The sequence below is a fragment of the Etheostoma spectabile genome, chromosome 18 (genome assembly GCF_008692095.1).
Source record: "Etheostoma spectabile isolate EspeVRDwgs_2016 chromosome 18, UIUC_Espe_1.0, whole genome shotgun sequence".
In the NCBI taxonomy this organism is placed as follows: domain Eukaryota; kingdom Metazoa; phylum Chordata; class Actinopteri; order Perciformes; family Percidae; genus Etheostoma; species Etheostoma spectabile.
This window is the reverse complement of record NC_045750.1, coordinates 4,211,417-4,226,992: the sequence shown is the minus strand read 5'-3', so window position 1 is coordinate 4,226,992 and position 15,576 is coordinate 4,211,417. Positions and strand designations below refer to the sequence as shown.

General features: G+C 41.1%; 1 protein-coding gene across 8 annotated transcripts in view; it reads left to right on the top strand.

Annotated features, from left to right (window-relative positions):
* The window catches only part of col12a1b (collagen, type XII, alpha 1b), a 142,205-nt gene that overhangs the window by 35,981 nt on the left and 90,648 nt on the right, over positions 1–15,576 (top strand). For all 8 annotated transcript variants that reach the window (XM_032543774.1, XM_032543766.1, XM_032543769.1 and 5 more), the window contains exons 17-23: positions 2,480–2,629; positions 3,547–3,666; positions 3,999–4,163; positions 5,027–5,173; positions 7,069–7,211; positions 12,851–12,980; positions 14,317–14,462. In XM_032543774.1, the coding sequence (XP_032399665.1) occupies positions 2,480–2,629; positions 3,547–3,666; positions 3,999–4,163; positions 5,027–5,173; positions 7,069–7,211; positions 12,851–12,980; positions 14,317–14,462 (1,001 nt within the window). The remainder of the gene's footprint in view (positions 1–2,479; positions 2,630–3,546; positions 3,667–3,998; positions 4,164–5,026; positions 5,174–7,068; positions 7,212–12,850; positions 12,981–14,316; positions 14,463–15,576) is intronic.

Sequence of the window (15,576 nt, the reverse complement as noted above, 5' to 3'; positions counted from 1 at the left end):
GTTTCCTTACCTACCTCATATCTCATTTGGTGATCTGGAGCAAAAATGATGCTGTTAAGCAGACATGTGCAGAAGTGTTGACATTAACGTTTGTAAATTGCCCAATTGGACATGTTCCTTGACCTCACGTGCACAATGTGCTGACCTTCAACGGTGTCTCCACAATCATATAACTTTGTTAACTACAGTATGAGTTACTATTGAACTCAGTGGCCCAAATGTTTTAATGCAAAAGTAGATGTTTCCCATTTTTTATGTTGTCCAAAGTACGGAAGAAGGCTCTGTTTGCAATTACAGACTTTTTTTGATGGTCCCAAGCGTTAGCTGCCGTCAGCATGTATGCAGTTAGGAAAATGTTATGCTTCTCATGAGACCCAGCGGAGGTGCTGACCCTGGGCAGAAATTCTGGCTGTAATGGCAAGCAGACACAGTGACCAGCTGCCCACCGGGCGGGGAACAGGCCAGGATGTTCCACCGAGGTACCACTTAAGGATCCTCGTATATTAAACTGAGGTTCTCACATGGCAGGCTGCTTAGTGGAGGCCTTAATCCAGACTTTCTGACAGGTCCATATGGTCTGGCAGAGCCGCTTTGATGTGTCCTTGTTTTTTACAGGTCATTAAATGCTTTGTCCCTTTTTCAAATGTTCTTTAAAAAATGTGTGAAAAACCTGACAGTGGAGTGAGAAAGTTCTACTTGTGTCCAGCAATATTTTGTCATATCACTTGACATTTTCTGGAATTTTTAAGTGATTTTTTTTAACAATTTAACCACCAATGGAAATGCTAAAATTCAACATTGTGTTAACTTGTTTTCCATCACTTTTTATATTCAAATGGATTAAAGAAGGTCTTGTTTTACGTCAGTGGAAGTATAGAGGTTTCCGTAAAGACGACTTCCATTTGATTTGACAGTTTTCTGCAAAATGAAATCATCAACAAACAAGACAATAATACAAACCACAAAGGGGAACTATAGTAGAGGCTACTGAATTTGTATGGTCAAGGTTGAAGCACAAGGGATGCCTTTAGACAAGATCATAAAATCCGTTTACAGTAGTAGCTTTTTCAAGCATTCAACCAAATCTTGTGTTTTTTTATGTGATCTCAGGAGCTTTCTTCCATGTACTCTCAAAGGACATTTCGTTTCCTTTATCAACTCAGAATAAAACTGAGCTTGCTCAAAATGTCACGGACACCCCCACTTGCACACATCTAAGATGTATTAAGTTGAGACAGATTATAGATAGATAATCTACAAAATTGATTCATATACCTCTGTGCGTACACTAAATTTGGACTGTTTTCACCGCTTTACCTTGCTGTCAGACAGCCATTTACAAAAGGAAACTGAAGCCGTAATCTCTGCTCTCTGCAAAGCATCGAGTCTCCTTTAACAACAATAGTAATTTTACCTCACAGAACATGGGGGTTGCTGCTCTTTTGCTGCTTCCATTGATTAGTTTTGTGAATCTATAGTGTGGTGAATCTAAGCTAACACTTTAAAACACCAAACTTTCACTTTAAGACAGCCACTGTTCAGAATTTCTGCAACAATGCCAGTTGATATGAGTCCCACAGTCCGGCTGAGCGGGATATTTATTTGCTGAGATTCTTACTCAGAGTCACTGGATCCAGCAGTCGACTGCAGCGCATGGGATGCCTCTTAAAGCTGTCTTTGTTTATGACATCTGTTTGTATTAATGAACGTCAGAGGGACACATGAGGATATTGTTTACGCGGCGGTGGTATAACTCAAACAGACTGCGGCCAAGCATCCGACTCAGTTCCACTTAGCATCTGTGTCTGCGGCCTGCTGAAAAAGAACAGAAAAAAATGTAATCGATTGTCTTCTAACCTGTTTTCAATTGCACACACAGGGGCCCAGGTTTTAAGCGCCTGGCATCTGCCGGGCGTGTCATTGTAAAATAAATAAATAAAAAAAGAGGGAAGAGCGGCCATTTTCCACCCCTACAGGTGCCTGGAGCTGGAATGTGCAGCAACTTTGTGGAACAGGAGACCTCGTATATCGCAGTGCCAGAGAGGCTCACTGCTGCTGTTTGAGGAGACAGCCTCAGTGTCGGCCAGAAAAGACCACAGTGCCTGTTCGCCGCTGGATATAAAAATGCTTGCTGAGTTGGAAGAGAGAGAGAGAGAGAACAAAAAAAAGAAAGAGCAGTTACTCCAGAAATGACAGCTGTTGCACAATGTGTTGCCTATGTGAATTATTTGTGTTACGTAATGCTGTGTAAAACATCCTGCTGTGTAAACATCTTGTGATTGTGTGACTGTTTGTGAGTTGCTCTTCTCTCTCTTCTCTGATGTGTCACACAAACCTTCTTCTTCTTCTTCTTCTTCTTTTTCCCACGTTCCCGACACACATTCATTTCTAATGGTTCGTATAAGAGCGAGCGAGTGCTCGCGGTGCATGTCCGTGGTGTGTACCAGGTGTCTCGCTCACTTGCCATCTCTCTCCGCAGACACTCAGTGTAAGACCTCAGCAAAGGCCGACCTTGTGCTGCTGGTCGACGGCTCCTGGAGCATCGGCCGCATCAACTTCAAAACCATTCGCAACTTCATCGCTCGCATGGTCAGCGTGTTCGACATCGGCCCCGACAGAGTCCAGATTGGTAATATTTTTACTACTGTCACCACAACTGCTGTCTCTGCTGTAATTACCACCTATACTACTACTTTCAATACTGTCCAATAGCTACTACTACCTTTATTGTAACTAACAATTCAGCTCAATTGATAAGTCAACTGCTACTACTTTTAATCCTACCACTGTCTACTTTTTCTCTGGCTCTATATGACTAATGCTTAGAAAGGTGGAAACCACACCAAAAGTTTATACCGCAATGTAAAAATGCATTAGAAATCAGAGTCCAGCCATTAACATTTTAACCAAGCAAAAGTCTTAAACATACTTAGAGTATTCAGTACCAAACGTTGGTCATTTTGAAGATGATTTTCTTCCAAAGGCTGTTAGACTATTGCTGCGTTCTTATCTTAGTAAATGAGGTAAAGTGGAGCAGCTTCAGCATTTAAATATTGCTGTTGTTGAGTTGTTTAAAGGTACTGGAGGTACTGTAGTCAGTCAATCCCCCTCTTTTTGCTTAAGGCCTAACGGTCACCTAAGCCCCTCCCCCCCACAAGAAAGAATGAATGCGTTTGCATGAGCAACACCCCCACACACACACACACACACTGGCCCTGATTGGTGCATCTGAACAGGGAGCGGTGGATTTTTGCATATCTCTGGCTCCATATCGTGGAGCCAGAGAATCCTGATTTTTAATTTACTTGCTTTACGTAGTACTACTTGAATATGGGGTCAATATCAGCAGAGTAAGTTTTCTAAGTCTTACCTACAGCATCTTTAAAGTTTGATGATTTATCATATCATGCATAGTTTGTCACTGGTGGTCTTGATCTATTAACTTACTAACTAAAGCCATTGAAAAATTTAAAGTGCAGTTGTTTTTGGTAAACCAGTTAAGTTGGCAGTTTGTAAGTTTTCTTGTGTCCATTGTGTTTTCTGCAGGTCTGGCTCAGTACAGTGGCGACCCAAAGACCGAGTGGCACCTGAACGCACACCCGACCAAGGCGTCCCTGCTGGACGCCATTGCCAACCTGCCATACAAAGGAGGCAACACCATGACGGGTAATTTGTCCAATCCACAGCAGGTTAACACAGATGAAGGTCCCAATTTGGAATCAATTTACTTTTCTTATTTGGGTCCATTAGCTGTAGAAAACTGATGTTTCTCAAAAAATTCAACGATAAAGTAGATTTTCTTTGTGAGAGTTTAAAGTAATACTCAACCAGAAACTTCCCAAATATTCACAGAAACTTCCAAAACACCTGTCTACCAAAAATATCTCTTGTTGTTTTGGCAATTATGTTATGAATAAAAATCATGTTTAATGTTAAAAGCCGAGATTCACCGTGACTGACAACAGAATAGTTTTCTAACTATTCTTTCTGTCACACAGGGATGGCTCTGAAGTACATCCTCGACAACAACTTCAGACCAAATGTAGGGTTGCGTCCCGACTCACGCAAAATTGGTATCCTAATCACTGACGGAAAGTCGCAGGATGAAATCATCTTCAGCTCGGAGAAGCTGAGAGACAGCGACATCGAGCTCTACGCAATCGGTACGTGATTTTTGTCAGTTTGAATAACTAACAGAAATGAGGTGATATTGACATAGCTTGAATGGTGTCATTGCTTATTTTTTGTTTGTCACATGAACTAACAGTTGGTTTTTTATGATTGAGTCCCATAGGCTACATATTCCAAAACAATTCAAGATGGATTTCCTTCCTTTAAGCAGCCGTGGACTTTAATTAGTTCATTAAAATCTAATCAGTCAAGTTTCAAGTCTCTGAAGTTGATTTTCAAGGCAAACGGAAATGAAATTGACACCAGTGTTGTGGTCAAGACCACCTTAACCGAGACAAAGTCATTACCAAGACCAGAGTGTATCAAGACAGAAACAAGACCAAGACTTTGAGGGGTTGAGACTAAACCAAGACCAAGATCACGGCAGGCCGAGTCCGAGTCAAGACCAAGACCCGACCAAACAACCTAAACATACAGTATATACCCAACTTGCTAATATGTATAGCTAATATTCGCTAAATCACTGTGAATGAGGGGTGAAGAGATTTTTGAAGAGTTTTGGTGCAGAGGCAGATTGATAACATTAGCTAGCTAGCTTTGCTAGCATCACTTCCACATAGCTTATCTTTCTTTATGCTTCCTTACTTACCCCAGATAAAAACTTCAAGTGGTCCCAGTTGTGTTGGTTAGCGTTAGGTTGCAGAAAGTCCTGAGTCCTGTTCATCCAAGATTGAGACAAGGCTGAGTGAAAAAGTGGTTCATTCCGAGATGAGACCGAGATCGTCGAAAATTGGTCTTAAGACCACTCTTGAGACCAAGACCGGTCTTGAGTACTACAACACTGACTGGCACCATTGGCTGTTTCAAAATAAGCAAATTAACATTTTTCTCTCAGGTGTGAAGAATGCAGATGAGAATGAATTGAGGTCCATCGCCTCCGACCCCGATGAAATTCACATGTACAACGTTGCCGACTTCAAGTTCCTGGTGGACATCGTTGACGAACTCACCGTCAACCTGTGTAACAGCGTCAAAGGCCCAGGTAGGACAAGAGTCACATCATCAGAACTGGCATCCCAGTACAGACCAAAGATTTGCAATAAGACAAAACCGTTATGGAATGTTGCAGGGAAAAGTTGCAGCGGTCTGAACCGGCCCGTCTTAGCTTGACTCAAAACCAGGTGATGGTGTCACTGCAACGCAGCTGTTCAAGTCGCAGAGGCTGGTTTTAGAACATTAGAGACGTCTCCTGTTTCAACAGCCTATAGAGAAGTCAACTGGTTTAGTCTCCAGAGCCTGGTTTAGAACATTAGAGACGTCTCCTGTTTCAACAGCCTATAGAGAAGTCAACTGGTTTAGTCTCCAGAGGCTGGTTTTAGAACATTAGAGACGTCTCCTGTTTCAACAGCCTATAGAGAAGTCAACTGGTTTAGTCTCCAGAGGCTGGTTTTAGAACATTAGAGACGTCTCCTGTTTCAACAGCCTATAGAGAAGTCAACTGGTTTAGTCTCCAGAGCCTGGTTTAGAACATTAGAGACGTCTCCTGTTTCAACAGCCTATAGAGAAGTCAACTGGTTTAGTCTCCAGAGGCTGGTTTTAGAACATTAGAGACGTCTCCTGTTTCAACAGCCTATAGAGAAGTCAACTGGTTTAGTCTCCAGAGGCTGGTTTTAGAACATTAGAGACGTCTCCTGTTTCAACAGCCAAAACAGAAGTCAGCTGGTAAAGTCAGCTATAAACTACAAAAATAAAATTATCCATTATCCATTTTATTTTATGTTAAGAAACAGCTGGTTGAAATGCCTGAGTTTTAGACGGAGAACGATCGCCCTAGAGCACGGTAACGTTAAATGGTCAAGCGAGATAGGGAGAGAGCGCCCACCAGCGTTAGAACAAAGCAGAGAATAAGAGAAATAAAACGTGTTTTTGCTGTCATCACTAGAAATGCATCTGTAGCAAGCATCTCATTATTACTAATGTGAAAATCGTATGTATCATGATTTCTTTTGCGACAGTATGACATCTTGGCTGGTAAATTTAGTTTATTAGTCTATTAAGTAACAAAATATACTTTCATTTATCAAAGAAAGGTATGATTTTTTGTGAAACAGAATTGACCTTTGAGAAATATCAACCATTCGAACAAGAGATGTTACATTCTAGCAAACTCAGTGTTGAGTGTGAAGTTGTTTAGATGAGCGGTTCTGGAGAATACCACAAGCATTCAGCCCGTTCCAAACAGGCACGTGTAAAACAGAAACTGTACTAGTTACTCAGTGGAGCTCAGAGCTTACAGCTTTAATTCCAGCTTCTTCTTTGAACACGGCTGAATCAGATTTACACCTTTCAGTAGTTACATGAAGTGGAGGTCAGGGTAAACCTTGTAGCTTCAGATAATTATACCACAAAGCCACAGCATTTAAGACTGACAACCATACATTTTTAAAGGTTTTACTGTAGGCTTTCATTTGGATTTGCAGGTGCTCGAGGGTGTGAAAGTTGTTCTGCTTTAGAAGGACAACATAAACCTGTAGTCCGAGTAAAGAAATAAATATCAGCATAATTACACTTCTTTGGTACCGCTGCTTTCACCCGGTTTGAATGATGAAACTAACAAGGAGAAAGTACATATTATTAGTAGTCATTGCAATCCCAGGATGAGAACAAAGTTGCAAATGAATTCTACTCTTCAAAAACAGAAAAACAGACCCAAGCCTCTGATGGAAACTTTCATGTTGGAACTGTTTTTAGTTCGTAAATCAGTTTTAGGAGGAAACAAAATGATTTACAGCACAGCTGGAGAAATACATTTTTTAAAGTCAGGAGAGCTGAAATATACAGCCGGCCACCGGCTTCAGTGTCAGAGCACCCAGGGCAGGGTTCACGGTGTGAAATACTTTTACTTGCCGGATCATATTCAGGTTCATTCCTTTTCAGGAGGGGAACTGGAGGCGCCCACAGACCTGGTGACCTCAGAGGTGACCCACCGCTCATTCCGTGCCACCTGGACAGCACCCGGCAGCCCCGTCGACAAGTATCGCGTCACTTATGTGATGGTGGCTGGAGGACCCACTCAGGAGGTGAGATAAAGCTTCCAACTTTTCCTGTTACTCCCTCCATGCCTTCATGCATCCCTCTATGTTAACCCGGTTTTCTACTAGTCTGTACTGCGTTCCGCGCCATACCACTCCGGAAATGTCTCAGAAGCGGAGCATCTGGCTGCCCGACACTTAACAGAACAATCAAATGTTTATTAAAAAGGTTCCTTCCTTCCACTCAAAGCACTCCTGTAGTTAAACTCTGCCTTCTCTTTTCTGGCCTTGTCCTGATAAAAGGGATGTGTGGTGTCTATTATGTTTTTCCACCTCCAAGATGAATCTCTCATCTGCCCGGGGTGTTGTAGAGAAGACATATATGATATGTGTTGGTGAATTGACTGGATGCTCTAGCTGTTTCCCTTTCACTGTGTGGAGCTATGTGCTGCTTTACGCATTGACTTGACCTGACTTGACTTGAGTGGCCGCAATTGCTCTCGGGTGTCGCGATGCGTCAGGAACGCAGTGCAGACACAGTGCAGACGCGCCCGTGGAAAACGGGGGTTAGTCCTGCTGCTTTTAACTCATGTTTACTTTACATAGTAAGAAAACCACACTCAAGATATTTCTTTGTTACATATCAAAGTGAGAGAAAAATCAATGATGATTGTATTTGGGTGAACTTTGATCCAGAGAAACACAAGAAAAAAGAGTAGACTAGACTGTATCTAATGCTGGACGACACGTCTCCACTTCCTCCTGCTGTACAAAAGTGAAGTGGGGCCAGAGTCTGCTCAGTAGCAGTGTCAAAGTCCGGCCCACACACCCGCCAATCGCGAGTCAATCTCAGCTGTCAATCATGACGTGTCAGCCCGTTTTTATTGCATCAAATATTAAATGAATACCAAACTTATTAGAAGAATGAACACTTGAACAAACATTAGTGTGATTACCTTAAATGACAGGAACCATCTTTAAGAAAAATGAATATGACGTGTACTTACATTTTTGTAGTTTGGTCCATGTTTTATCCGCTACCGTTAAAAAGGTGAGGTCTCTAACCTACAGTGCAGCCAACAGAGGGCGATCCAGATTTTTTTGGCTCCACTTATAAATTTTGTCAACCCCAGGGTCAGATTTAATTTACCGGTTCTATCATTGTTGTCTGGGATCAGTTGGGCTCTTTTGTTCCAGATATAAAGACTCAGATAATTCATCTATTTCACAGAATTTCATTAGAGGAAGCCGCCTAGTGCGCTTCCTGGTTCAGAAACTCTAAGTCTCCCATCTGTTGGTGCTGGATACAACCCTGAATATCAAACAGCAACTTGTGTGCTTTTTAATTCCCTTTGGCTGCCATTAGACCTGGCTTAAACTGGAACAGATAATTCTTTTGTTTGTGTGTCAGGTTAGATTTACTACTTTTCTGCAAAGTTGTAAGTAAGTAAGTTTAGATAATGACAGGTTGTCAGTCACACAAGAAGCACACTAATTAATGCTTAAACCTCCCCTGTTGTTTTATATTCTGGTATATGTTGTTCTATGTGACAAACCTCACAAGACAGGCTCAAAAGCAACTTCTGGAAATCTTTTTAAAATACCCAGATCTGGCTTTTGTTCAAAGCCCTGTTTACTTGGCCCTGAGGGACTGAAATCTGGACCCCAGTTGCTTTGTTGAACCTGCATTTAGTTTACACTTAACCTCCTGTCAGTCACGTCTTTAAAAACAGAGCACTGGGTCTTTTCCATCCTTTGTGCTTTTATTGGCCCATGTCAGATGGAGCCTGTGTGATTATAATCGGGCTCTTCTGAAATCGAGCTTGAGTTTCCACTGGATCCACTTAGTTTAACGTTACGGACCTCACACTGGGCTGAGATCTGTTAATGTACGAACATACCAACATGAGATGTATTATAATAACTGTGCACACTGGGTACTTAGTGCAGCATGTCTTATCTCCAGGGATTTACGGCCAGTGCAAAAAACAGAGGGAATTCCTAAATTACAAGCAGCCAGAACCAAAAGGGTCAGGGTTGAGGCCATGGCTCTCTGCCAAGAGAAGAAAATTAGAAATTTGTACACTAAATAGGCCCAATGATCTGAAGTGGGTGTTTTGTGTGTTGTGTGTAAGTATTTCTGAGTAAATCTGAGTAAATCTGAGTATAAACCAAGAATATCTTTAATAGTTGATTTGCATGTTTAAGCCCAATAAAAACTACCAGTTTACGCCTCAGAAGTGGGAAAAAGTCATAGTTTTGCAGGTCTTGAAAAAAAAAAAAAGTCTTGAGTATGAAGTTCCAAGTCACCTCCAAGAAGTCCTAAACTTTGTGTTATAAGTCCTAAACTTTGTGTTTTTTGAGTCCTAACCACATCTAGACACATTTACCATTCTGGGTCTTTAAACCTGGAATGTAGATTGATTTGCTTTGATTGATTTACTCAGTAAAGTTATCCAAATAACCTCAAGTCTTATCTTGAATCATAGAGTAGGCGCCACAATTTTTGGTGCAAAAAAGGATTTTCTTATTGACTAAGTTCTGTCTGTAATTGAGTCCTTAAAGAAATACTTCACCCACAAAAATCATCATTTGTAGATTTTTTTTTACTTAATTTACTCACCGAGTGTTGCCTTGAATTCGTTAAGAAAAATAGATTTTGTTGTATGCCTCCACCGAGAATCCAAAAACAGTAAAAAGTCAAAGGACAAACAAAAACATCCTTTTACAAACTCTTACACAACCTCGTACAGTAGAAGCCACGTCTCATTTATCGTGACGTATGCTCAGTACTTCCTGTCACTCCCCGTAAGTCGAGTGCAGATTTGATTTGCGCATGCTCAGATTTAAACGGTTTACAACATAACGTGTCGTACTGAAATTTGTGAAATCCATGAAATAATAAACTATTCTCATTACAAACAATAACAGAAGATGGGAATCATTTAAAAAAAGGTTATAGCTATCTATGATTGTTTGATTGCTAACGTTAGCTCAAAACGACATTCAACTGCCTTTGTTGTGTTTGATGCTAACTTGTAGCCAGCAGTGGACTAACTTCTTTAATTAGGTCTATTTTTACTGCATTGACATTACAGAAGTCTCTCGTTAGCATCTTGTATGCTACTTGTCACAAAGTGACGCATGCGCAACTCAAATCTGCACTCGACTCACATCGGGGAGTGACACTTCCCAAACACAGGGGTTTTACTAAGACCTATTTACAACCCTTTGTAATACATTTAAGGAAGTACTGAAGATATGACTAGATAAACAAAGCTTGGATTATTCTGAACGAGTTGTGTGAGACTTGATATACTTTTGCCGTTCTTAAACTTCAACGCCTCAATGATTTTTTTTCTGTTGACAGTGGAGGCACAAGACAAAAACAAATTTTATTCAAGTCAACACGGGGCGAGTTATTGATATATGAATTCTCATTTTGGGAGCAATGTATACCTTTTCATGAATTTTTTTTTCTGAAAGTGAAAAACAAGAAGAATAATTCCACCTGTTCCTAACAGAAATCAACTTGTATGTGAGTCTTTTTGTCTCTGTCTTGATTCAACAAAGATTAAAGCAAGCTGCGCCGCTAGAATCAAGATAAACTTAGAAAATATTTTCATGTAACTTGATTTGCATTGGAAACAGGTTAAACTTAATCAACCACAGATATAAGTAACTTGACAAGGGCAACTTTGTTTCTGCATTAGCTCAAAAGGCTGCAGTTTGTTTGTCATTGCTCCTCTGGATTTGATTTTCCAGCAGAACATCACGGGAATGTGATGCTGTTTAGCAGCCAGGTTGGACGTCCCACTTAAGGACTTTCCCACCAGCACATATGAATACAGCACCATAGTTTTGATTGAACAGACTGTAATTATCTAATGGTGAAATTATGAGACCTGGACTCCCACCAATCACTGATTGACGGGTCGCGATTAAGAGAGACCGAAGCTGCAATCGTCATCCAAATCTTTAACCTTTTCAGATATCAAACTGACATAATCAGATGACAAATTGCTTCACTGCTAGTCAAATTTAATTCCCAGTCTTCTGAAACAGAAAGGGCTCAATCCTCTTTGATGAGAGTGTGTGCTTATATTTGCCTAACTGGGGATTGGAACATTTTATTCCCAACCTGCTGCCCCTCGATAATCAGATGAGAAGTCCTTTCAGACCACACTAACTCTGCTCTGTGAGGATAGATTAGATTAGTTGAATAAATGTCTTCTAAAATGAGATTTTCTGCTTTTTGAAAAGAACTAAAACTTGGCAGCCTTATCTTCAGCTACTAACCTCCACAATAAAAAACACAATATTCACATAAAATGTATTAAAAGTTTTGGAAGTTGCTGAACTCCTTTAAATTTTGGGATTATCTGAATAAGAGTCAGAATAGTTTATTGATCCCCTCAGGGAAATTGTTTAGTTGCAGTTGCTCACAATCAATAAGTGTTTAAAGTAAGATAAAGTAACATTGGTACAGTAAGAAATAAAAACGTCAAGTAGAAGTGAGATTAGTTGAAAAAGTAAGATTTGATTAAAAAGAGTGTTACAAATTATTTTGTAGAGCAGTGTCAACATAAATAAAGTATGAATCTAAATAAGGACATTGTGAATGTACATTATGAACATAAATTGCAAAGTTACAAACAACAACAGTTTGAATACAATATATAGTAATACAATAATACTTTGATCTTTAAGTGTAACCTCTGTCAGTATTTGCTCCTTAGCTCTTAGATGAATCAGACTCGAGTAACTTAAAGAGTCATTCTGGGCGCCTGCGGAGCTCACCTGGTAGAGCACCTGCTCATATAAAGAGACGTAGTCCTTGACGCAGCAGCCATAGGTTTGACTCCAACCTGTGGCCCTTTGATGTCATTCCCCCTCTCTCTCTCCTTTCAAGTCTAAGCCTCGGGAAGGAACTTGTTTTGGTGGAACATGTGTACATTCAGAAAACTCCGATTGGACAGATAGTCTAGCTAGCTGTCTGGATTCACCCTGCAGAGATCTGAGGAGCAGTTAGCCATAGTCCTCAAAAATCCACCAGAGGTTAGAGTGCCAACCCAAAGAAAGCCCAAGGCAACGGATATCCAGCCCAAATGAGGTAACGGAGCAATCCCGTGAGTGGAACGTCAAGAATATAGACTTCCTCCCGAGTTTTTGATCCATTCATGATGTGGATCCCATTTGGATTGAATCCTCCAAAATGAGTCTGTGCATCAAGGAGACCAACATTTGGTCAAGATTCTTCTTCAAGAACTGGCTCCAAACTGATGCACCTGAATACAGACTATGGCTCATTATTGTCAGTGATATTCTAGTGAAGGAGAGACTCATGTATTGATTAAAAATGGAGGACTCATTTTCTAAAGGCTGGGACAAATGGCTAATGTACAGAGGCATACATGTACAATTTTGTTTAATGTAAACTGTCCCCCAACAGGCACTGTTCCCCTTTAATTTCCTTACTTTCCATCTTTTGCTCCCTGTAGTTCTCTCTTAAGCTATACTTTTCAAAAAGAAAAATTGAGTGAAAAACCACTGACTACATGGTCTGATAACCCGACTTTTAGGGTTCAATATGTTTGTTTTTTAATGTATGCACCTAGGCCAAGTCCTTGTAAGTGTTACTGACTTGGCAAAACATTTCTTTCTGATTCGGATTCTTATCCTTTCAGCTGCTGGTTGAAGGGTCGGTGAATACTGTAGTGCTGGAAGGCCTGACCCCTCTGACCGAGTACGTGGTCAATGTTTTCTCCGTGGTTGGCGAGGAGAGCAGCGAGCCTCTGAAGGGAACCGAAACCACCTGTAAGTGTTTCCTCTTCCTCCTCCCCCCTCAACACCAAATGTCTAAGGTCACTTCCTCTTTGCTCATTTGTCTCACGAGAGACATTTCCATCCATGGTTGATGGCTTTTTCGCAAGATGCTGGTGGCCCCTCGGGGCGACAGGCGTGATTAAAGAGAAGCAATAAAAGCTGGAGAAGCGTTTGTTACATAAACAACTTGATTTCTCTGCTCGTTATCCTGTTTCACACACATCAATATAACGTGTTTTTCGCTTTTATTTTCTTTACGCAAATCTTTTCTCTGTTTATACAACGTATTTAGCATCTGATCAGAGGCGGAATACTGCTTAACACAAACACAACGTCCCATGATGCAATGGTGTGAGCTGATGCTAAAACTGTGGTGGGAGAAGTGGGAATCACTGTGAGCCATAAAGACAAACCGTTTTATTATATTCATCAGGGCTGCGTTTTTTGCGTTTACATCTTAAATAAACGAATATAATTTAACAGCGCTTTAAGTGTATGGCTCTAAGTGCTTTTATTTGCTCGTTTGTCCTTTAATGTTCGCTTTATTTGTGCTGAAATGTGTGACTGATTTCTACCATGAGCCGTTTCACACTGCCATAAAACAATAAGTGATCGTTCTGGTGTCGTCCACATGGAAGGCACCAGCCGCTGTTAGCTCACTCCGGCTTCATTTTTTAAACTAACACTCGGTTAGGTCATAATGTCCTCCTGAAAGCAGTCTGGAGTCTGTCACTCTGACTCAAACATAAATTCTGTACAAGCGTGCTTTGGTTTGGGTTGGGGTGTCTTCAAACAGTCAGGAGATACTTGTTTTAAAAAACAGAATGATTGACCGGACATGACATGTGACCAAATAATCTGCACATCAAAAACTTTATGATCTCTTTGGGACATTCTGGGACTTTTTTACAATATGACTTTGAAGTTGCTCGCCTGTTTGTATCATTATCCTTTTTCTGTGCCAAAACCTCCTCCAAATACTAAATCGGCTCAAAGAAAATCCAATTGTTGCTCCAAGTCTTCTTCAGATACTCAACGCATTTCATTGTTAAAACAGCAAATATAGGCAAAGTGTTATTTATGGTCCCGTGTCATGCTCATTTTCAGGTTTTTTGTTATATTTTGGGTTTCTCCTAGAACATGTTTACCCGCTTTGTTATACAGTTGTGACACAACCGTACAGAAGTCCTGGCAGCCTGTTTAAAGGCCGTTTCTGAATACCGGCTGTGTGCATTTCTCTGTGGATTGCGCGTTGAACCTTTAAACGGAATGTCATCTGTGTCTTTCTGAGCCATTCATCGCTCTGACTGTGCGTGTGTCTTCTCAGTGCCACTGTCAGCATGCAAGAACATGAAGGTTTTTGATGAGACCTCGAGCACCATGAAGGTGAGCTGGGACGAGGCGCTCGGGGCCACGGGCTACATGCTGCTTTACAAATCCATCAACGCCACTGAGCCTCAGCTGGAGAATGAGGTAAAGTAACGCCACCTTCAAAAAAAACTTGTGAGGTCGTGTATACACCCTAATAAATTCAATTAAATTTCATTAATTGTGACAAATCTTAACAGTCATCGCAGGTCAGATAGTTTAGGTTTAGATCACACGCTATAGTTTACAGAGACCCTACAATTATCCCCCAAGAGCATGAATTTAGTGCAACAGCGGTGAGGGAAAGCTACCTTTTACAATAGAAAGTTTTTCCTGCTGCTGTCTGTCGCACAATCTGTCGCAATGTGGTCATACCCCTGCCTGTGAGTGATGGGAAACTGAGTCTTCACTGGAAATATCAGGAGTAAACAGTGGAAGGAAAAAAGAGTGTATAAACAGACAAACTCAATCAGAGTAACATTAGATTTAAGTCGCACACAATGTGAGCAAGCACACTACACCCCTGAGGACACAAAAAGACACACGATGCCACACAAACTCAGACACATCTTAATTTGTGTGCTCAGCGTTTCCACAATGATTTTATAAGATCGGGCTTCTGCTCGCGCTGCCTCACAGCTTCCAGATGGCGATGGGCGCTCGCAGAACAAGAAGTGGACTTTCGCAGCGCGGCTCAGGCCAGGCCTGCAAAAAGCAGAGTCCTCTGACGCGCTGGGCAATGGGAAAGGATTAGCTCATGTGGACTGAAGTCATCGGGATGATTTAAACAGAACAGATGCTAAACGGGTGGAACACGTGGTGTTAACCTACATGTGCAATTATACAGCAGAGGGACATGGTTGAAGCGTGATTAGTGGGGTGGGGGGGGGGGGGGGGGGGGGGGGGGGGTCTTTACTGGAAAATATGCAGCTGGAGTGTGAATCAGGACCTCAAAAATGAAGTGAATGAAGTGCATTATTTATCAAGATGAATAATTTGACCTGAAATAATCATTAACATGATTTTACAGTGTATTTTAGGCCTTTGTTTGGAAGCTTTCTCTTATTTTGTGAGGACAGTTCGCCGAGACGTGTTTTTGGAGGCAATTTGGATCATCGGATTGGAGAAATGAATTTAAAACCACTGAATGACCAATTAATAACTACTCCAAATTTGTCCCTTTCTCTTGTGTAGAGGGGTGCAATTACACAATGAACAC